The following is a 24,797-nucleotide window of genomic DNA, read 5'->3' on the forward strand; positions in this document are numbered from 1 at the left end:
TCTGCCCAAAGGCAGCATGTGGCAGCAGGGTGCAGACGTTAAGAATAGTATTTGCTGGGAATACTCCAGCCCTATAAACTACAATCAGAAAATAATAAGTAGTTTTCTGTATGAACACTGAAGAAATTGTTTATTACATCCTGTCTGGTTTTGAATGTCCTATCAGTTTTGACATAGTGTCTTATACAAGCAAGTACAATTTAGAAATGCTGTCACATTAGATTTTGCATGTGATGTCAAAAGATTTGTGGGGCCAGAGCATACATAAATGTCTGATCTACATTGTCTCTGACCTTAAAAATACATCCAAAAAGAATATATCAACTGTATGTTCTCAATAATAATTTTAACAGAATTTTCACAAGGAAGATTGGGGAAATAGATATTTCATTGGTCATACACAGTTTTAAATTTTATCTTGGTAAAGAAAGCAAATGACATCAGAGATAGTATTACTATTTCCAGATAAAATTGGCTTTTTAGAAACTAATGAATTGTGCATGTTGTAGTGATATAAATGGATGTAACATTTTTATGAATTCCCAAAGTGATAGAAGGAAACATGCTTCTCAGGCTTTTAATTTTTAGCAAAGATGGGAAAAATCAAGGATTAAAAATAAAACTAATTTAAGTTTAATTTTAATTGCTTAAGTTATTGGGAATGTGTTTATTTTACATCCCATATTTTCAAGACACAGATAATTCTTTATGAGCAAATATGTTCCTGTAGAGAACAAAATAATGTAGATTACAAATACATTTTATGTATCTATATGAACAGTAAGAAGTCACCTAGTTGTAAAAGGTCAATTAATTTTGAGTCATTTAAATAATCATGCCATTTTGCAAAACAATGTAAGATATATATATATATATTGTGAGTCTATGAGGCATTATATGCAATATTATAAAATTGCCACTGCAAAATTGACATTTGTTTAATTAAGTCAATGGCTAATGTATTTTAAATGGGTCAATCTACCAAGATTGTTAACCAAAATATAATTTAGAAGATTCCGTCTTTTTTTGAAAAATATTGGTTCTGGCATTCTGGGAAGCATTGCTCCTCCTTATGAGGCTTTGACTGTGGAGTCCACAATTTATTTTTGTATAAGTTATCTTCCACATTAAAAACTCCACTGGAATTCCTTTAGTGACACCCTTCTCTTTAGTGTTAGTTCATATTCTTAGGTTCTTCTTTCTATTTCTTACAGAAGGTACCTCTGATACACAGCAATAGAACTTACTTGTATAGATTTTCTGCTCAAAATACATATTTATCAAATATTTGTGTCTGATCTACAGAATTCTGCAAAACCATCACAACTCGGAAAACATTTCTCATGTTGAAATTTTATCCAAATCATCTATCCTGTGTGTTTCTCAGAAATAATTTTCTCAAAATTACTGAATATTTCGCTTATGGAGTTCAAATTTTAGTTTTCATTGTCCTTTCAGCATTTTTGAAAGTATATTTAAGAACATAAGCTAATTTCTCATCGACTTGCACCTGTCTTCGTTTTCATTGATAATATTATTCTGTTATACTAAAGCAGTTAATTTTATGTAGCTTCATGTACAAACAACCCAATGTTCAACTCTAAGTTTATTGTCATACAGACTGTCACCAAATGACTGTGTTGAGTGATGAAAATACAGTACTAATCCCTGAGTGTCCAATGCCATGTAATGTTTTCATAATCGTCAAGTCCTTCCAGTACATTCTCCCCCTTAAATATGGCAAAAGTAACAGGCATGGGAATCCCAAAAAAATATTATCCATGAAACTTTTCTAACCAAACATGTCATTTTTCTTTGAATAGTAGAGAATAGCGCGTTAAGTAAATCTTCCTTTTTTTTTCCTTCCACTTCATGAATTTCTACCATCTACATTTGGATCTAAGAGAGAATTGACTATAACTCCTCCTGCCTGAAAGAGACCACACATTGCTTAAGTAACAAAGTATCTAGACCTCTGAATGTATGGAAAATCCAGAACTACCAATCTTAAAATCTCATAGCAGAGATTTAACTGTTTACAAGTTTACTTCCATTGCACCAATGAATCACAGAACCATAGACAAGAGCTGCCTTTCAGACCAGAAAACCAAGATGCAGGGACTGTGAATGATGTATCTATGATCCCAAAATTAAGTGACAGGAAAGAGCAGAATGGAAACCCAGAGATCTTAGCATCTAGTTTACCGAACTTTTTACATGGACATAGAAGCAAGTATGTTGTTTTCAGTGTCTACAAACAGCAAAGAAAGTCAACATTTTTCCATGTGAATTTCCCATGAACCTTTGGAAGCACTTGTCTATCTGCCTGAGCTTTTATCTTAGACTCTCTCAAGAGGCTTTTCACATATGACACACTGTCGTATCTGTGTTTTCAAATGTTTTTAAACACTTATTCTGTTGTCTTGTAGTACTTTACAGAGCTTCCTTAGTTACTTTTGCACTTATCAGCGTTTTGTCTGGGTAAACTGGTTTAAATTTCTTATTTGTGTATTTTGTACACTAGCCCCCAAAATGTTGTTTACCTGTTTCAGTCTCAAAAGTTGTTTTGAGATTTAGTATCATTCTACACTGCTTTGCCCTTTCCTTCACTAAACCACTTACAATTGAGTAGGCTACGTTTTTTACGTGTCTCTGAACATTTCAATGCTACGACTTAGAAAGATCCTTACTGTTGTGTCAATCCAATCCTGGTCCATGTCTAACTCAAAAGTAAGGTGGAAAATCACTGCTTCCTGATTGCTTGTAATGGATACCAGGTGAAAACACACTTGTGTACTGTAACCAGCACCATTTCTCTAATGAACCAAATGGGTGGACTAGTTTAAAACCATGAAGAAGAAGAAACAAGTTTACAAGACATATCCTTCTCTTCTTTAGTTATTTTGAGAACTGGTGTTTCCTTAAGAAGCTTTATGTGACAGGTAAGAAAAAGTACCCATTTTGTGTATTTACGCATGTGAAGTGTACGTAGCAGTTTGTAAGTAGCATAAGGTCTATGAGTATGAATTCTATTAGATTGTCACGACACAATGTTTTCATTCATCAGCCCTTCCAAGTGGCATATATGCTTAATTTGCATTAGTATTTTTCAATTCAAATATATCTATTATGGTTCTGTTATAATATGTGGGCAATTTCTATATTCATTTTAGCTCAATTATCTGTGTATAACCCTGAATGTTGGTACTGTTTTTGTTTTGTATTCCTCCTCTCCCCCCCCCCCCCCCACCCCCCCCCCCCCCCCCCCCCCCCGCCTCACAGGAACTCGTGTCAAATAGCCAGAAACTTTAATTTAGACTTTCTAACAATCTGTGGTATAGTAAATGCTGCTAATGGGGTATTAAACTATAAATGTGTTTCAGAGACCCTTGAAAAAAACAAAATATCCTAGAAAAACATCAGCTTCCATTGGTTATTATAACAGATGTTCCCTTGTGTCCTTGTGCTGGGTCTGGCTGCATCCTCAGATGGGAAGTTACATCAAAGTGTGAGCCATTGCAGCCCAAGGAATAGTTTCTAATAGTTTCACTGTCATATAAATGCTCCAGGGCATATCCAGTTAATGTATAGGCATGCTTATCAAAATACTGCCGGTGAGAGCCAAAGCAGTTTGGAGAAATGGCAGGATGCTCTCCTGTCGTCTGATGAGGAGACATATCTGAATGTAGGTAGTCTTTAGCCAAGATCAAACTGGACTTTGTAATGCGATCAGAACTGGGACTACTTATCCGAGACAGTGCAGTGGGGCTGTTGTCATAGTCATTGTCATGAGGGCTGAGCATCTTCCCCTCCCTCTGCTGGACATGGTCACACGGTGAAGTGCTGGCCAGAGCAGAGCTGTGGCAGACTTCCCCTGCCGACGGGGCCTGTTGATAGTTTGCAAAACAGACAGAGTGTTTTTTCCCAGCTCCATTAATGGACGCCAGTTGGTCTGAAGGAGCTTTCCTTAGCTGTAATCTAGTCTCCTCCTCTTTAATCATCTGCTGCGTGGCTCTTATGAGAGTTTCAATTTTGCTAGGTTCGTGTGGGCTGTTTTGATACTGTTCGGTGCGGTATCGGTCACCTGATTCACTGGCTGACCCAGGGTCTGGAGAGCTGACCACGCTATCTTCATCCCAGTGACCTCGACCTACATCATAAAAAATAAAAAGGAGATATTGTCAAAGTTCACACACACACAAGTGCATTTCTTTCCTAGAAAAAAAAAACTTACATTTTTCATTTTAATGCAGTATTGGAAATAGAAACAGGCCTATATGACAGAATATTGACATTTGTATAAGAATTCACATATATGTTGGATTCATATGTAATCAATGGGTTTCAATTGCAGATAATATTTATAAAATGCTTCTTAGAAGGTAAACTTCATTCATGAGTTGTGAATGTCAATTAGTAAAACAGTAAAGTACATTCATATTTCCCTATGTATGTATGTTATTGGACATACACATCCACAAATAATACGAGGAAGGAGAATACAATTTGTTTTTGTTATTAGAATGTTTTCAGTTGCATTTAAAGAAGACAATTGTATAAGCTGAACTATTATATTTTTTAAAAAGTCATTGAAAATTTTTAATAATTCTTGGTTTATTTTAAATGAGATTACACTAAAGCTCTAATGTTAGCTTTTTAACAAAATTGGGAGTTGATACAAATGCTTGTATATGGGTGTGTGGATGGATAGATGATATAGCTGTAGAGATATGTTGTCATAACTAAAAGTATAAATACTTTGTTACCAACAGTAGGGTAAGCATACTAGTTTCGGAGGTAACAATGGAAACTTTGGTTATTTCTGAAACAGAACTCCTATTATTGTTGAAACAAAGTCTTGAATAAATAAATATTGGCATTTTTATAACAACTTGTTCTCAACCAAGGTGGCAGATCTAACACTGAAGAGTAATGTATTCAAAATGTATTTCAGAAACTGAATTATTCTCAGTCTGAAAAAATATAAAGTGTAAAACTAAAGGAAAGCAGGGACATATGAGCCATAAAAACTGCTTAATTTTGCAGAAGAGTCCTATATCACACAGACCGTTCCTTCCTTTCCTCTTTTCTTGTTTTATTTCTAACATTTTCTTCCAGTCATATAGGTTAAGCCATATAGGTTTGTTTCTCACCTTTATCTGGCAAGTAATTGTGCTTTGCCCTGGGTTTCCATTACCAGACTACCAAAATGCTCCTTGGTTCTTAACAGGTTGTTTACTCAAAAGAAAAGCAGAAAAATAAAATGCAACAATGGAAAGAAGTTAAAATTTCTCATGGAAGTGTCTTCCAGGGGACATTGTGATGAGGACATGATCTATTTAGCACATTTCTCACGCTAAGAGCAGGGAGAAAACTAACAGGGCCTTCATAATGTCACTGACTTTTAATAAAATAGGGAAATTATCAAAGACCTGCCTAGAGCTATACTTAGAATGATCAGGATAGACTCTTAACTCATTTTTTTTGAAGAAGTAATTACCAAACTAATTTACTTTGTAATTTACAGAATAATTTAGTTTGAAGAAAGTATTACCCATTATCAAAGTTTTAACACTAGTCCATTTCTCTGGGCTGGTAAAACTGTGTAACTATCCCAAGGTGAAAATCCAGATGGTTTCTCCTCTTTTTTTTTTTTTGGTTTTTGGTGTTTCTGTTTAACAGCCCTGGCTGTCCTGGAACTCGCTCCATAGACCAGGCTGGCCTCAAACTCACAGAGATCTGCCTGCCTCTGCCTCCCGAGTGCTAGAATTAAAGGCGTGCACCACCACTGCCCTCTCCACCTTTTTAAAGGTAGTATTTTGCTTGTCATGGTGATGGGAGGCAGTACTGGGACTTGATTCCCAGAGAAGCTATACATGTCTGCACAAAGCCATAGTCCACTAAGCAAAGACTGCCCTGTCCAACACAGCAACAGTGCCCTTGCTGATAGACAGCTGCTGAGAGGATACCTAGGAGAAGACACTGCAAACTCTAAATGCAGCTACAAATTCAACAGATTTACAAATTGCTGATGTTTAATTTCTATTCTTTATGGTTTTTAAAATGAGAAATTTTTTTCTCATCTGTCATAAATATGCTAACACTACCAAAATAAATACACTTAAGCTGAGTGGACTAAGTTCTTAAAATCCCACTGGTGTGGGTTTCTGTAAATCAAAGGTAGAAAACCACTGGGGTCAGTCTCCCCAGTGTACAGCCTCCTGCTGGGGATCTGGTACCCCTCAAGCTCTTACCATGGATTCTGTGGACAGAGGTGATGTGCGGCATGCTGTTCTCATAGGTTTCTCTGCTCTCCGGGGAAACCTTGGTAAGTGGCAAGGCTGCTCGAGAGCCCCACCAGGGATCTCTCCCAGTTGGTGGTGCTCCTAAGAAGTACCTGCCTGCCTCACAGCGGCCCCCCTCACAGGCTTGAGTGTGGAAGTGTCTGTCCTCCACCAGCCTGGAGTGATCCAGGGCAAAGCCATAGCAGAGAGAGCTGCGATCTGGGAACTGCCTGTAGGCACATGACACTTCGTGCTGAGAAACAGGCCTCTCTGGGTCCAGGAGCTGTGGGGAGGCAGTATCAGTCAGGGGACTTCCACCCCACTGGCTGTCATGGTCAGATTCCGATCTTTCAGTGTGGAATCCCGAATACTGAAACCAAAGGGGACAATATCAATAATAAATAAATTAGATTAAAAATTTTTTAAACCTTTATCCTGCAATTATTGAAGGTCACATAGGCCTGAGGCAGTCAAAGTAAGACTCACTGTATCACTAAGGTACCCATTAACTTTGAACAATTTAATTAGCTAATACCCATACAGAAAATCCTCCTGGCTGTTGAAAGAGATAAAAACAATAGCAAACATCGAAGTCCTAGGCACTAAATGGATTGAATTACCCCAGATAGTTCTAATAACCCTTCAATGTAATATCATTGTCCTCAGTGATGTGGATAAGGATGGTAAGGCACAGAATAAAATAATTGGCCAAGACCACAAGAGAGGACTGAATAACAAAACCAAGACTCAAAGCCAAATTCTTAACCACCACCCAAATGAACTTCCCTAAATAAGAGTCCAAGAAATTTTCTTATCTTATATCAGTTTGCTTTTCATGTTTTTTCTTAGAAAAGCAAGATAAAAACTAAAGCTTAAGGTACCAATGTCCTGAGCTTTACTCATTTTGTTAAATTCTATTCGTTTAATTATTTATTTTTAATTGTATATAGGGGGAGGTGTGAGTATATGGATATGAATGTGAGTGCCCACAGAGGCCAGAGGTTTTGAATCCCCTGCAACTGGAATTACAGGTGGTTGTTAGCGATCTAACATGGGTATTGGAGATTAAACTTCAGTCAGCAAGAGCAGTATCAGCTCTTGACCAATGAGCCCTCTCTCTACCCTGAACAATTTTGCTAAACTATTAACTCTGTGAAAGCTGTGCCAGGTACATGGTGAGCACATAACAGAATAGCTACTAAATGCTTCCCTAACTCAAATGCAATGTAACTTTGAAAGTCTTGCCCCCATGTAAACCTTGTTCATAGATGGGCTTCTGAAGTTCAATTACACACAGGATCATATGGGAGGAATACAGGTCATCTATCTTTGCTGGAATTCTGCTGCTCATCTTCTCCAGACTATATCATTGGGCACTGAAACAAAATGTAAAACTCGAGCCAGCAGGAGGGCTCAGTGAGTAAAATCATTTGCTGCCTAGAATTGAATTCTGTCCCCAAATTTCATAGCAGGAAAAGAAAGACAACTCCCACGTGTTATCCTTCTAACCTCCACATGTTAATGGTGATACACATACAATGTAGCTAATGTGTATCCACACTCACGCGTGCATATCACACCTATACACATAAGTGCACAAAAAACATGCATGCAACAATAAAAATTTGAATGTAAAAAAGAAATAATATACAATGCTTCACAACCTCCCAAGGAATGTGCTCAGTATCAGAGTCCCCCTAAGCCACTAAAATTGGTACAAGAAGGTACTCTGAATACCACCAGAGGAGAAAGTTAATCATCTACCCACATCAACCACAACTCCTGGAACATACAACAGTGACCTGCATACAAGATATGCTGGTACAATAGTAGCACAAAAGTGTTACAAAAGTTGTAGGAGTAACCAACCACTCTTTGATTGAATTTAAGGCCCATTCCATGAGCTGGAACCCATGCCTGACACTAATGGGGTAGTTAAGAACTTGAGACTGACTGCATAGGCCCAGGCCAAAGGGAAAACCAAGATCTATGATTTTGCAACCATAGCAAGAAACACAATAAGAAAGTGATTCCTGATGACATTCTGCTATATTCATAGATCAATGTCGCACTCAGCCATCATCAAAGAAGCTTCTTTCAGTAGATGGGAATTAGCGCAGAGACACAGAACTGGACAATGTGTAGAGAGTAAGAGATTTGGAGCACTCAATCCTAAATGGGATGTCTTTAGTAAACCATTCCCCTCAAGGATCAGGTATCTATGCAGATGAGGAAGTGGAAAGACTGCAAGAGTCAGAGGTAATGGGTAACTCAAAGGAATCAGCATCTTCCAGGTACATATGAACTCACAGAGACTGTGGCAGCACATACGGGGCCTGCAGATGTTCAAGCCAGACAGGGGCTCAGCACTGAGAGGAGAAAGTGGACACAGGCTCCCAACCCTAACCAAGAAGCTATGTGCAATTGACATCTACTTGCTAAGGAAAAATTAGTTTCTACAATGCAATCTTACTGGGTGTATTTATTAATCACACTTAAGGATAGGCCCCCTGCCCAGTAGTTGGCCAATACAAAACAAACTCAATGGCATTTTTGTAGACTTTTTTTGCCTCATAATGCTTTATTTTCATCTTGTTGATCTTTTGCTTTGCTTGTATATGTTGGTTTCCATTTTACAGTGTGTGTGTGTGTGTGTGTGTGTGTGTGTGTGTGTTTCTTATTTTGTTTGTTCTTGTTCATTCGTTTTTGAAAGAAAGAAGGAAGAAAGGGTGCAGAGTTGGGTGACTGAGAAGGAAGAGAGGGTCTGGGAGGAGTTGGGAGAGGGGGAAAGTATGATCAGAATATATTGTATAAACATTTTTTATTTTCAGTCAGGCAGTGGTGGTGCACACTTTTAATTCCAACACTTAGGGGGAAGAGGCAGGAAGATCTCTGTGAGTTAGAGGCCAGCCTAGTCTACAGAGTGAGTTCTAGGACAGCCAAGCCTACCAAAGAAACCCTCTGTCAAAAAAACAAACATAAATTTATTTTTGATTAAAAATAAATAAAGGAAAATGTGGGGATACCTCATACAAAAAATGATATTATATTAATTTCTGCCAATTTGGAATTCCCTAGTACCAAACATGATTTAGGTAGGAGAGATTATCTTCTATGATAATTTATTGAAAACTTGCTATGTGTTTGCTGGGTGCTAATGTCTACCTACATTTATCATGTGGTCTCTATAACCACTCTAATGCAGGTGTTAAACTGCTCTGTTTAATATGTGAATAAACTACTCCAATGTTTCCATTTGGGTTTTCAAAGAACCACAGACACTTCATGGTCTATCTGCTCTCAAAAACTCCAATGCACAATTTTACACTTGAAATCAAACACTGTCAAGAAAGAAAGGAGAGAGCTAGGGAGATGGCTCAGTAGATAAAGTGCTTGTCATACAAGGATACAAATCCTACCTGAGCTAGGATTCTCCAGAACTCATGTAACTAGACATGCAGCCATATGTATTTGATATCTCAGCACACACCGAAGCAAACACAACTCTGTCTCAAACAAGGTAGGTGCAATGTGTGACCCAACAGCCAAGACTGTCTGTTCCTTTACCCTACATGTATACCTGCACATACACCTGAACACACACATGCACACACACACACACACACACACACACACACACACCATACACAAACAAAAAGAGAATAGAAAGAGATAAGAGAACATACAAACCAATGTTGAAAGCAAGTCCATGCCACGTTTTCTCTCTTAGACTACCTACTACATGACAGGGTAAGGAATCTGGGCTCTACTACCTTTGTCACTAGTTGGTTGAACAAATCACATGTGTTGGGCCTTTCACAGGACAAAGCAAAGACTCCACCTTCTACCAGGCCTACCCTGAGCTTGACTCTTCCCACTTGAATGCAAGTAGGCAACTCTACCCAGGGTGCTTGGGAAGAGAGATGAGGCACCCAGGTTCTTGTCAAGCAACCAAAAACTATGTTAATAGGTGTCACACTCAGGATGAACGTAAATGCAAATTCCAAGTTCAAAATTCTTCCCATGACCATTCTTAAATTATTATTTCAATTATTTTCCAAATACACATAAGAGCTATCCGCATTTTCCATTAACAACAACAGAAAAAAGTCCAACTTAATCTCCTTGCAGGACTGTAAATGGAAGACACCAAAGCACCCCCAGTTCTAATTCCTACATCACAACTGCCACCTACCACAAGCCTTTTCTCCCAGTCACGCCAGCCTCTTTCCACAAGACAGCAAGTTCTCTTTCAGCAAAGCAAGTTTAACACATCCTGGTCTTACTGAGTGGGGATCTGAATTTGTGTTTTCTTCAGCAATGCTTGCCTCAGAGAAGTTCAGCTATCTGTACTGTTCCAAGCAGGGAGTTGTCCATTCATCACTTGTTTTTATAAAAGTATAAACTAGACCTATTTTTGAAGTGCTCCAGTCAAGACTTCTGAGCCCTGTTGAGTGGGAGAGGCTTTCCCTGAGTGTATATTGGAAAGTAATATCACAGCAGAGAATAGTCTATGAATTGCTCATGAAGAAAATCCAACAGGAGGCAACCTGGGCATACATGAGGTACATATTTCAACAGCACTGGAAAAGAATCTGAAGGAAGCCTCTTGTCAATAGCCTGAAAACAAAAACAATAAAGACACTGCCCTGAGACATTGAATCAGGCAGAGCAGGGTGGCTGATCACTCAGACCATAAACTTAAACTGCTTTGACACTACAGATGGAGTCTAGATATAAATGTTTGCTTTTTAAGGAAAATGTGTGAACTTATACCAGCACACAAAAATAAAGCTCTGATCCATAGTTACTCCTCTTCTTTCTGGTTTAGGTTAGCTTTTACGTGTGTATGTGCTGTTTTGCTTTGTTTTGTTTTGTTTTGTGAGATAGAGTCTCACTGTATAGCCTGAATTGTCCTAGAAGTTACTGTATAAATCAGGCTGGTCTTGAATTCACATAGATCCATTTGCCTCTACTTCCCTAGTGCTAGGATTAATGGCTTGCAGTAGCCACACTTACTTCTTAAAATGAATTGTGCTGGATATAAACATTGTTGTGAATACTAAAGCCTCATTGGTTTTTTTTTTTTTTTTTTTTTTTTTGAGACAGGCTTTCTCTGTGTAGTTTTGCGCCTGTCCTGGAACTCGCTTTGGAGACCAGGCTGGCCTCAAACTCACAGAGTTCCTCCTGCCTCTGCCTCCCGAGTGCTGGGATTAAAGGCATGCGCCACCACCGCCCGGCTCATTGTTTGATTTGAAATATTTTTTAACTTTTTGAACTATTTTTATTTTTTGAGATTACTACAATTGTATCATTTCCCCTTCCCACCTCCACCTTGATTTATGGCCTCTGGACTATTTTTCTTTAATTATTCTTACAAACACACACACACACACACACCTCCTAAATATATAAACACAACCTGCTGATTCCATATAATGTTATTTGTATGTGTATGAATTTGTTGCTGACCACTTGCATTGGTGATTTGAAATATTTCAAGTCAAATATTTGGGGAAAGACAGAAAGGGATGTAGAGAATGACTGCAGTAAGTTCTGGGTACAGAGAGTGCTGTAGAAGAAAGCTTCTGGTCTACCTCAGTTCTGCTTTTCCATTTCTATCTCCTTACATTTACAAGGTCTTGGGCAGATGATTTAATTTCTTTTAACAAGAAAAAGGACCTGATAGCAGTATTCTACCAAAGGCTAAATCAGAGTTGCCTCACTTAATGGAAGAGGCATTTGGTAGAGAAGACAGACTTATTTCCTCACTCATTCCTACTGTAACTTCCAGGGTGACCTTGGCCAAATGACTTCTTCTCTAGCCTCTTCTGTAAAATGATATATTGCATTACATGAGGTTTTCTCTGATGTTTCTTTCAGTTGTATTATTTTACATGTACAAAAGTTAATTTGGTGTCCTCTCTACTTTTGAAACATACTTTCTACATCTATCCCTATATTTAATTCATTTAAAGTAGATAATTACTAGATAGGATATTCAGGTGGAAAACAATCATATGAAACTATGTTCAACAACATTAGTGACTAGGCAGATGTGAGTTAAAACCACAGTGATTTATCATAATATGTCCATCAGGTTGGCTAAAATTGCAAATTTTTATTTTATATGCTGGTAAAGATGAAGGGAAACAAGGTCAAACACGCAATGCTAATGGGAATGTTAAAGGAAATAGCCACTCTGAAAAAACAGTTTTTAAAGCTTTATAAAAACCTAAATGTACAATTACCATATGCAGTCTGGGCATTCCCCTTCCCCACAATATGAAAACTATATTCATATGAAAGCCTGCACATGAACGTCTACAGTCCACACCAGTGACTCTACCCTAATTTCCAAGCTCTCTCTCATCATTCTCTTCTATTTAAAATTATTTTTAAGTGAATAGAACTTACTATATTACCAAATTTTAGGTGAATGCTTCAGGTGAATTTTCACAGTGCTGTGTCTCTGGACTGGTCATCCTGGAAAGCTGGCCTCCTTAGCCACTAAGTGATAAATCAGTCTTCCTTTCTTCCCACCAGCCCGTGGCAACTGACATTCTACTTTCTACCTTTATGAATTTGACAGTTATAGGTATCTCAAATATGTCTTTTTCTAACTGGCTTATTTGACTTTATGCCCTCAGGTTTATCCATAATGTAGAGTACATCACAATTTAAAACTGTATAATGGGCCGGGCGGTGGTGGCGCACGCCTTTAATCCCAGCACTCAGGAGGCAGAGCCAGCCTGGGCTACCAAGTGAGTCCCAGGAAAGGCGCAAAGCTACACAGAGAAACCCTGTCTCGAAAAACCAAAAAAAAAAAAAAAAAACAAAACAAAACAAAAAAACTGTATAATGGTTTATTGTTTGCTTATATGATATGTTTTACCAATCCATTCCTGTACTGAGGGCTTGGCCAGTTCCCATTTTTTGATAAGCTGTTAAAATAAACATATGTATACAGAGATCTCTGATTAGGGCCCAATAACTCCTATATAGACCTCACTTCAGTTGGGGGGTAGGACAAAAGTGGGACTACTGGATTATATGAAAATTCCACTTCTCATTTTTGAAGAAATTGTCATACTAAATTTCCAAAGCAGCCACAGACATTATGCATTCCTGCCAACACCACAAACCCAAAAGTACTAACATCTCTGTACACTCAACACTTGCTGCCTCCTCTGTGTGCGTGTGTGCATATGTATATGTATATACATGTACACATGCACACTCATGTGTTGATTGTAGCCATTGTAATGAATGTGTGAGGCAGTATTTTACTGAGGTTTTCATTAGCATTTCTGTAAGATTGGTGATCTTGAAATTTTCCATTAAAGTATAGGTCACTGTATCTCTTTTCTGAAGAACTATTATTAAAATCCTTTGCCTATTTATATGATGGTTTTTCTCTTGGAGTTTTTATACCAGCTTTGTTTCTCTTTCTTATTTTTTTTCAGAATGCTAGACAATCATTTTATGACTGAGCTGTATTGATAATCTAGCCCCAATTTAATAGTCAAAAACTAGAAACAAACTAGTGATCCTTCAGACTATAGATAGCTAAGTAAAATGTAGTGTATCTCTACCATGAAACATTATTCAACAATAAAAGATAATGAAGTATTAATACATTCAACAACATAGATAGATCTCCAAAGAGTTATGCTTAGGACAGAGAGAGCCAACCTTAGAAGATTGTATAATTCCAACTATATACCATTCTTTGGTATTATTTTATTTTCTCAGAACTGGAGATTGAATCCAGGGTTGTTTACATTCCAGGAGCTATATCTCCAGCCCTTCTATTGCTCTTTTTTTAAAAAAGACGAGTTCTCATCATGTTGCCTGGTTTGGTCTTGAGTTCACTTTCTAGACTAGGTAGATCCTGACCTTACAATTCTCCTGTTTCAGCTTCCTGAACTGCTGAGGTTATAGGTCTGAGACAATAGATACAGCAATATAACATTATTGATGACATGATTAAAAATAGATATAGAAATCTATAGGTGCTTGTTAGGGTTCAAGAACAAAACCAGGTACAGAAGAAAAATTGCTATGACTATTAAATGGAAACTTCTAAGATCCTTGTGGAGTAAAATCTTCTATGCCTTGACAATAACAATGCAATATCATGGTTATGATAATGTACTGCAATTTAGTGAGAGTTTATCATTATATGTTGTTCAGATCTTAGATGGTTTTTTAATAAGAAACCCATAGCCAGATATCAGGGTGAAAGTTGAAAGATCAAGGTAGCGGAAAAGCCAGCCACTAATTCTTACCTCTACAAAATCCTCAGCCTAAAGATAGTGAGTTCCTGTTTCCTCATACCTTATATACCTTTCTCTGCTCTGCCATATTACTTCCTGGGATTAAAGGTGTGTGAGCTTCCCAAGCAAAGGCATGAGATTTCAAGTACTGGGATTAAAGGCATGTGCCACCACTGCCTGGCTCTGTTTCTCTCCTATACTGGATCAATCTCTTGTCACCCAGTGTGTCATTAAACTCACAGAGATCCAGACAGATATCTGCCTACTGAGTAATAGGATTAAAGGCATATGCCACCACTGCCTGACCTCTATGTCTAATTTAGTGACTGGCTCTGTCATGTGATCTTCAGGCAAGTTTATTAGAGTATACAATATATCACCACAATTATAAGTATGTGTGATAATTCTGCTAAAATCATACATAAATTTACAATTTTATCAGTTACATGCTTCGATTTCATATGAACTTATATTTGTATCAAAATTAAATTTTAATTAAAGTAGCAATAAAATAAATCAGTAAAATGTAAACAAATATACCACAGGGCATTCAATAACCATAATGTAAAATAATATGACAGTGTTATCTACAGATTCAATGCAATCCCCATCAAAATATCAACACAATTCTTCAGACACCTGGAAAAAACAATACTCAACTTCATATGGAAAAACAAAAAACCCAGGATAGCCAAAAGAATCCTGTACAATAAAACAACCTCTGGAGGCATTATGATCCCTGACCTCAAGATCGACTATAGAGCAGTAATAAAAACGACTTGGTACTGGCATAAAAACCAACATGTGGACCAATGGAATCCAATTGAAGACCCTGGCATTAATCCAGACACCTATGAACATATAATTTTTGACAAAGAAGCCAAAACTGTACAATGGAAAAAAAAAGCATCTTCAACAAATGGTGCTGGCATAACTGGATGTCAACATGTAGAAGACTGCAAATAGATCCATATCTGTCACCGTGCACAAAACTTAAGTCGAAGTGGATCAAAGACCTCAACATAAATCCAGTTACTCTGAACCGGATAGAAGAGAAAGTAGGAAGTAGTCTTGAATGCATTGGCATAGGAGATCACTTCCTAAATATAACACCAGTAGCACAGACACTGAGAGAAATAATCAATCAATCAATGGGACCTCTTGAAACTGAGAAGCGTTTGTAGAGCAAAGGACATGGTCAACAAGACACAGCGACAACCTACAGAATGGGAAAAGATCACCAACCCCACATCTGACAGAGGGCTGATGTCCAGAATATATAAGGAACTCAAGAAATTAGACATCAAAATGCCCAACAGTCCAATTAAGAAATGGGCTATAGAGCTAAACAGAGAATTCTCAACAGAGGAAGCACAAATGGCTGAAAGACATTTAAGGAATCGTTCTACATCCCTAATCATCAGCGAAATGCAAATCAAAATGACTCTGAGATACCACCTTACACCCATCAGAATCAAAAACACTGAAGACAGCTTATGTTGGAGAGGATGTGGAGCAAGGGGAACTCTCCTCCACTGCTGGTGGGAATGCAAGCTTGTACAGCCACTTTGGAAATCAATATGGTGCTTTCTTAGAAAATTGGGAATCAATCTCCCCCAAGACCCAGCTATACCACTCTTGGGCATATACCCAAGGAATGCTCAATCATACCACAAGGGCACATGCTCAGCTATGTTCATAGCAGCATTGTTTGCAATAGCCAGAACCTGGAAACAACCTAGATGCCCTAAAACTAAAGAATGGATAAATAAAATGTTGTACATATACACAATGGAGTACTACTCAGCAGAGAAAAATAATGACATCATGAGGTTTGCAGGCAAATGGATGGATCTAGAAAAAATCATCCCGAGTGAGGTAACCCAGACTCAGAAGGACAAACATGGTATGTACTCACTCATAGGAGGATACTAGATGTAAAACAAAGGATGACTAGACTGCTACTCACAACTCCAGGGAGGCTAACTAGAAAACAGGACCCTAAGAAAGACACAGGGATCACCCAGCAACAGAGAAATGGATGAGATCTACATGAACAAACTGGATGTGAGGGGGGTAATGAAGGGCAAGGATCGAGGGAAAGAGAGTTTAGGGGAGTGAGAGATACCAGCTGGATCAAGAACAGAGAGGGAGAACAAGGAAAAAGAGACCATAATAAACGAAGACCCCAAAGGAATAGGAAGAAGCAAAGTGCTAGAGAGGTCCCCCAAAATCCACAAAGATACCTCCACAATAGACTACTAGCAATGGTCGAGAGTAAGTCCGAACTGACCTACTCTGGTGATAGGATGGCCAAACACCCTAATTGTGCTAGAAACCTCATCCAATGACTGATGGAAGTGGATACAGAAATCCTCGGCCAGGCCCCAGGTGGAGCTCCAGGAGTCCAGTTGGCGAGAAAGAGGAGGGATTGTTGAGAATTGTTGAGACCATGATTGGAAAAAGCACAGGGACAACTAGCCAAACTAGTGGAAACACATGAACTATGAACCAATAGCTGAGGAGCCCCCAACTGGATCAGACCCTGTGGATAAGTGAGACAGTTGATTAGCTTGGACTGTTTGGGAGGCACCCAGGCAGTGGGACTGGGATCTGTCCTCAGTGCATGAGCTGGCTGTTTGGAACCTGGGGCTTATACAGAGACACTTTGCTCAGTCTGGGAGGAGGGGACTGGATCTACCAGGTTGAGCTGAATCCCCAGGGGAGTCCTTGTCCTGGAGGAGATGGGAATGGGGGTGGGGGGGTGGGGCGGGAGAAGGGAGGACAGGGGAATCCGTGGCTGATATGTAAAATTAAATTAAATTATAAAATTAAAAAATAAATAAATAAATAAAATATATAGGTTGGTTTAAAAATATGACAGTGTTGAAAAAATATATCAATGAAGACAATAAGTATAAATCAGCTTAAATTATAAATAAGAAGAAACAAGATTTTTAAACTGATTCACAGAAAAAATATCATTCTATCATGATAATAGACAATATTTCAGGTGCTGAGAACATAATGCCTCTTGTACAAATGTGAGAATCTGAATTCAAATCCTCAGAACCTATATAAAAGCTGGTCCTGGTTCTATGTGCCTGTTAACCCAGGGTTATGAGGGAAGAGACAGCAGGGTCACTGAGACTTGTTGGCCATCAGCCTAGCTCCAGTTTCAGTGAGAATAAGAGAATAAGAAAGAGTAACAAAACAGTACACCAAACACACCACTGACTTTCATATGGGCATACGCATCCACACCTACATACACATGTGTCACACACCATGTACACCTCTTTTACAGACAAAGAGTAGAAAAGAGATTATGTTTCAAAGTCAAAAAGTAGAGAGGTACAACACAAACAAGGCCAATGTAGACAAAAAGTCAGGAGCTGAGATCTTAATAATGTAGAAATTGCCTTATCAACACAGTGGCATGCAGGCAGACATGGTGCTGGAGAAGCAGCTGAGAACCCTACATCTTGATACACAGGCAACAGGAAGTGGTCTGAACTAGGCATAGCTTGAGTTTAGGAGACCTCAAAGCTCTCCCCGACACTGACACACTTTATCCAACAAGGCCACCCCTTCTTCAACGAGGTCATACCTCCTAATAATGCCACTTCCTATGAGCTTAAGGGAGCTAATTACATTCAAACTACCACATGAGTTCTATCCATATGAAGCAGAAACCAGAGATGTGAGAAGAAACTCAGAGAAGTGTTTCATACTGTGAAAACAACACACCACTCTCAGTATAAGACAAATACTTTTAATACATTTAAAACATGAGGAAGACTAAAATACAAAACTAAACAGATTAAAGTACATAGCTGTGTATCAAACACAATGTTATAACTACAACTGTATTTGTAAAACATTAGAAATCATCTAAATGTTCAAACACAAAATATTAGTTAAATAAACAGTATGTATACCCAATGAAGAGGCAGACAGCTGTTTTTTAACAAAGGAAAACATGGGAGAGAGAATTAAGAATCTAATATATACATATATATACATATATTATATATAATGCTGCCTTTCATGCAAAAATATGAGAAGTAAAAAATGTTTATCTTCTTTGCATAAAAAACACAAGATGTGTCAACTAAAGAACAAGCAAACTGGTTTCTACCAGGGAGAAGGAGAAGGGGTAACAAGAAGGGAAATAGGAAGCTGTCTCCCAACGTTATCTGCTGAAATGGCCTAGAATTGCTGATATATTCCAGGGAATAATCACACTAAGTATATGTATCTTTGTTTCTAAATACCATTTTCCTCTAAAAGGAACAGAACTCATTAGAGAAATGACTCTTTCTAGGACTAGGGTAGGTAGGAAGGGAATCTGAAATATCTTGGAGAGCCAGAAAGTAAGAAAGTGCTCAAAAATAAATAAATAAATAAAATGATGGAGATGTGTCAAAAAGACATAGGAGCCAGCTTTAAGGAATTCCTACTGGCCACATAGAGAAAACTTAAAGGCAAATAAAGGCAGTATCAGAAGATTTCAGTACAACAAACAGAAACATCAATGAGCGCACGCCAGTCAGCCACGTGTGGAAGGAGGGTTTGGGTTAGAAAAAAAAAAAAAAAACCTGCAACCAACCTAACAAAGAGTTATTTAAACATAAATGATCACAGAGGAATCAAGGGAAGAGTTTATGAGGAATAAAGTAGTTTTAGGGTTTCAAGAATCTAACTGCGAAACATAGCTTTTTATTTGAAAAAGATAAGTGGTTACTTGGTAGAGAAAGCAGGTGATAAACACTGACATTGCAAAACAGCTTAGATAGATGTCAGGGCCTTTAGATGAACATACTTGCTATGGGATGGTCTGTATGTCAAATGTGTTGCTGATTGGTAAATAAATAAATCACTGATTGGCCAGTGACCAGTCAGAAAGTATAGGTGGGACAAGGAGGAGAATAAAGCTGGGAAGTGGAAGGCTGAGGCAGAGAGACACTGTCAACCGCCAAGATGACAAACAGCATGTGAAGATGCGGGTGAGCCATGAGCCACGTGGCAAGGTATAGATTTATAGAAATGGATTAATTTAAGCTGTAAGAACAGTTAGCAAGAAGCCTGCCACGGCCATACAGTTTGTAAGCAATATAAGTCTCTGTGTTTACTTGGTTGGATCTGAGTAGCTGTGGGACTGGCAGGTGAGGGAGATTTGTCCTGACTATGGGCCAGACAGGAAAACTCTAGCTACAAATGGCATCCAACGTGGTGGCACGAGTTTCCACCTAAAAACTGAGAAAAAAGATTCTAAAATGGAGCTAAAAACAGCTTCCTAATTGTCTCTCAAATGAGCAGCAGCTGCCGGTTTGAGCTACTTGTGGGTTCCTGGCGTGTGCACTCGACCTGCAGTATGGCTGGAATGAGGCCTCTGCAAGTGGCACATTAAGCTGCATGGTGGATTTAGCCTTTGCTAGTACAAAACAAAAAAAGAGGTTTCTGGGCTACACACTGCTTGGATAAAAGCATAGACCCACGATAGCTCCCAGAGCTGGCGGTAAACTACTACCGCCAAGTTGGGAAGCTGAGGTGGGCGGAGTCAACAGCCACAGCTGCTGCAGTTTAAAGTAATAGATTCACAATAAGACAGATTCAGATGTAATAGTTTACAATGTGTGTAAAATATATGTAGGCTTGAAAGAGACAAAAAAGGTGATATATACAGTTATATAAACAAATACATAGTTTTAAAAAATAAAGTCTTTAAAGAGATAGTAAAACTAATATGAAAAATAAGCCACCTAAAGATGGATATCACACAGAAAATCTGGATTGTGTTGTCTTTGGGATTTTTAACTACAAAAAAACATTTGATTGTAAAAGCTGTTGAGTTATGCCAAAATGTATATTTTAAAGGTACCTTGACTTCAAAATTTGGATATAAGGATATGTTGCTTTGGAAAGGAGACTCTGCTTTTGTTCCCACAGAAAGCCAAAGGCTATGGATTTGTTCCAGATTAAAATACATCAGGTTTGACCAGCCAAGACCCCCTGAAAGGTCTCTGATGACACCATGGCCCAGATGATCCAACATCCAGAATGGTTTGAAGGCAACTGGCTCAGACAATACAGCCTCATAGACTATTCCATAATCCTAAAATTTTCTTTGTGTCCCCATAAGATACAGCGCCCCCCTCCAGCAGGAAGTAGTAAGAGAAGCTACGCCCAAATTTCCAAATTATATGTAATTTTACTTTGTTAAGGTTAAAACCTTCCTTTTTGGAAAAAAAAGAAAGAAAGAAAAAAAAGGGGGGCAAGTGCTATGGGATGGTCTGTATGTCAAATGTGTTGCTGATTGGTAAATAAATAAATCACTGATTGGCCAGTGGCCAGGCAGAAAGTATAGGAGGGACAAGGAGGAGAATAAAGCTGGGAAGTGGAAGGCTGAGGCAGAGAGACACTGTCAGCCGGCAAGACGACAAACAGCATGTGAAGATGCGGGTGAGCCACGAGCCATGTGGCAAGGTATAGATTTATAGAAATGGATTAATTTAAGCTGTAAGAACAGTTAGCAAGAAGCCTGCCACGGCCATACAGTTTGTAAGCAATATAAGTCTCTGTGTTTACTTGGTCGGGTCTGAGTGGCTATGGGACTGGCAGGTGAGAGAGATTTGTCCTGACTGAGCCAGGCAGGAAAACTGTAGCTACACATACTCTGTCCATAGTGCTTATGGGAGTGCTCCAGAGGTAGCAGGTAATTGAACTGAACCATGGAGATGCAGCACAAACTCAAAAAATAGATAAAACTGTGCTTTATTCTCCAAAGCATGGAGAATAAAGAGACATGGAAAAAAGGTAGCCAAGACAAGGAGCAATTCAAATGAAGGAAGACTATAATATGCAACAACTATGTGCAATATAAATCCTGGATGGGAATGTGTACTGCAGGAAAACTGCAGATACTGTGACAAAGAACACTGCCTTGTCTTACATCTGTAATGTGAGGCCAAATATTTTACTAATGTGAGTTTCCTCAGACTGATAACTGTGCTGAGGTTGTCTAAGAAAGTATCCATATCCTGATGAAATACACAAATACTAAGGTTTAGGTAGGGTGTGATCATGTATGTATCTACTCCCAAATGGTCCAGAAAAAAAAATAATGACAGAAGAGAAAAAATGAGAGAGAAATCATGATAGAGCAAACTTGAGGAGACAATTAAGCACTGGGAATGTAAACTTAGTGTGGGTAGATATATTGCAATAACACTGTAGGTTTTCCTTTAAATATTTAATAATTTCAAAATAAATATTTGAAAATCAAAAATCTTTTAAATTTATAAATTATATTTATAGAATGATTTGAAATAAAGCCCTTTGTAAAAATACAACATTTTTTTAATAGAAACTTGCTCTAACAAAGCTTAAACTTAAATATTCAAATGTCTTCATTCTCATAACTATGGTCTTTAATCATAAAAAGACAATTAAAGCTTGTCAGGTGGGAATTTGAATAGAAACAAGGGTTGATATACTAGTGTGATGTGACTTGTATAAAAGATCTCTCTTCCTGAGTGTTGGTTTCCTGTGTAGAGAAAAGGAACAGACTGCTTCACAGGACTGCAGTGAGAATCAAGGCATGGAGGGACACGCCTTTAACTACAGCACTCAGTGGGGAGAGGTAGGAAAATCTCTATAAGTTCCACGTCAGCCTGGTCTACATAGTCAATTCTAGTTCAGCTAGGGCTAAGACAAACCTCAAAATGCAAGCGTATTATAGACATGTACTTGCCATGTAAAGTTCATTAGTTAGTCACTTTCACTTAGGTAGATAGGAAGAGTTACCATAAAAACCATTCTGTAAAATGATTTGTCCTTTAGAATGCACTATTTTCATTGTACTAAGAACATTACAAACATATAAGAAATTAAAATATACATTCCCAACTGCAACAGGAAATTAGGCTACTACCCAATCCCCACACACAAAGTCTTCCTACAAATACTCCGACTTTTCTTGCCACAATGTACTTTGCTTACACACTGATAAAGGCCTAGAGACACATACCAAGGATATAGAAGGGACATAGCAGGTGGAGCAGTTTGAATGAGGCTCATATATTTATATGCTTAGTCCCCAGTCGATGAGCTGTCAGGGTAGGATTAGGAGGTGTGGCCTTGCTGGAGTGGCTGCGGCCTTGTTGGAGAAAGTGTGTCACTAGGGGTGGGTTTTGAGGTTTCAAAAGCCCATCCAGTCAGAGCCTCTCTCTCTCTCTCTCTCTCTCTCTCTCTCTCTCTCTCTCTCTCTCTCTCTCTCTCTCTCTCTGCCTGATGCCTGTAGCTAAGGATATATAAAGCTCCTGGATGTTTCTCCAGCACCATGCCTGCCTGTGTACTGCCATATTCCCTGCCATGATGATAATGGACTTAGTCTTTGAAACTGTAGCCAGCCCCCAATTAAATGCTTTCTTTTATAAGAGTTGTCTTGGTCATGGTGTGTCTTCATACAGTAGAACAGTGACTAACACAGCAGGGACAGAGAATCATCCATGGAGTCATATACCAGCTTGTTGATGGTTCCCCTCACTGTTCTTGGCATCTATACTATCAAGTAAAGGCATGATATATGAGCTGCTGGGTATCTATAGCTCTTCTTTGAAAAGTTGTACTATGTCCTCCTATAACATAAATCTGACAAACTAAATGATTGAATTTCCTATTTTAATTAGTTTACATCCATCAAAGAAAGTTCACTGAGAATTAATTTTGGGTTAATTTTACTGGAATTTCTATTTTCATTTCTTAGAAAACATGTTGTCAGTCTAGGTACACTACACCTTAATTAACCCGACTTTTCATTTTAATTTTCAAAAATTACTTAAGCATTCATGTTTTCACATTTTAAAACAAATCAGATGAAGAATGCCCTTGTTCTCTTAAAATAGGAAACCATATGCCACCACAAGCTCCCCTTTGGGATTCTGCTCATGAAAGAATCATTCCTTCTAGAAGAAACTGTTCTTACAAGGTTAAAGGTCTCAGCCATCAGTTAAGTCTTGTGTGCATCCAGTGTAAACTATTTACAATGCAGCCTGCCAGCTGATAAGAAAAATTGAGTAACACTCCCCTTTTCAAAGTGTTCACCTTCGTTTGGATACAATGATGCACAGACAGTAGCTTTAATATGGACTAAAACAATAAGCATTCACATAGGGATTAAAAAAGAGTTGAAAGAAGGAAAATATGAGTTTCCTCTTCAATACTTGGAGTTGCTGCAATAGGTAGATGCACTTTGACTGATTTAGAATTACGTACTCCGATTTACATGTGTTAACTGATGCTATTACAAAAGTTACCCTTAGGAAACAGTTGGTATCTGTCCAGTACTTCATTAAGATTCCACAGACACAGCTTTATTAGATGTTAATATCTTAAAGGTTAATATTATTAACCTATGTATAGTCATAGAAAATATGGCTTGAAAAATAATAAACATGTGCCCAAAGTGACATGATTATGAAGCTTAAGAGGGAAGGGGCAATTCCACAACACTCTATCTTTCCACTACCCCGCTTAGGTTTAGAAATATACAAATAAAAAAAGAAAGGAGCAATAAAGTCCTGCCTCTAATGTTTATACAGAGGGGACTATTTCCAACTGGGACAAACTAGTAAGCCACCTTCACACTCCTTGGGTAGTGTCCTACAATCGCTAAAGCAGTCTTCTCACACAGTTACACCGTAGATTCTCCCTTTTGTGCTAACAGTGCTAGAATGCAGTCTGCCTCAACAGCATGTTCCAGACAGGTGTTCTGCATTCGTCTGGATGTGGCAGCAACAATCTAACTCAGGAAAAATGCCAGATGTTCCAACAATAGCAGTAACAGTTATCTATTTTTATTCTGGCAGCTCATTGCAGTTTTATCATTTTTAGCTGTAAAACGTATTAAGAGACTCTCTGATGGTGAAGTCCTGTTTTCCATGAAAAACTTTCACTCTATCAAGCTTGAGCAGCTTTCCTCTTGATTTGTGTCTGAACCATGAGAAAAAACATCACAGATGCAGACTGTATTATATTGCGAACATATGCATGCTTTTAAATCACTTTTATCTTACTTTTGCTAATGTAACCCTGAAACATAAAATACGTTCTTTTTTTTCATTCACTGTATGGGAAGAACAGATGGTGAAAGAGTTAGATTAAAGTGGTACAGCATGTCCATTAGAATAAGCCCACTGCTTGGGATGCTCCTCTCAGCCAGGAGCTCTGT

At 38.3% G+C, this 24,797-nt stretch overlaps 1 protein-coding gene across 1 annotated transcript in view; it reads right to left on the reverse strand.

Moving 5' to 3' along the window:
- Positions 1-3,324: 3,324 nt before the first annotated feature.
- Sim1 (SIM bHLH transcription factor 1) overlaps positions 3,325-24,797 on the reverse strand; it is a 76,919-nt gene continuing 55,446 nt past the window's right edge. The window contains exons 10-11 of the mRNA XM_052750653.1: positions 6,255-6,654; positions 3,325-4,150 (exon numbers count right to left, since the gene is read on the reverse strand). Coding sequence (XP_052606613.1) covers positions 3,420-4,150; positions 6,255-6,654 — 1,131 coding nt within the window. The 3' untranslated portion in view covers positions 3,325-3,419. The remainder of the gene's footprint in view (positions 4,151-6,254; positions 6,655-24,797) is intronic.

This window comes from Peromyscus californicus, unplaced genomic scaffold (genome assembly GCF_007827085.1).
Source record: "Peromyscus californicus insignis strain IS unplaced genomic scaffold, ASM782708v3 Scaffold_22__1_contigs__length_63687245, whole genome shotgun sequence".
Lineage (NCBI taxonomy): Eukaryota > Metazoa > Chordata > Mammalia > Rodentia > Cricetidae > Peromyscus > Peromyscus californicus.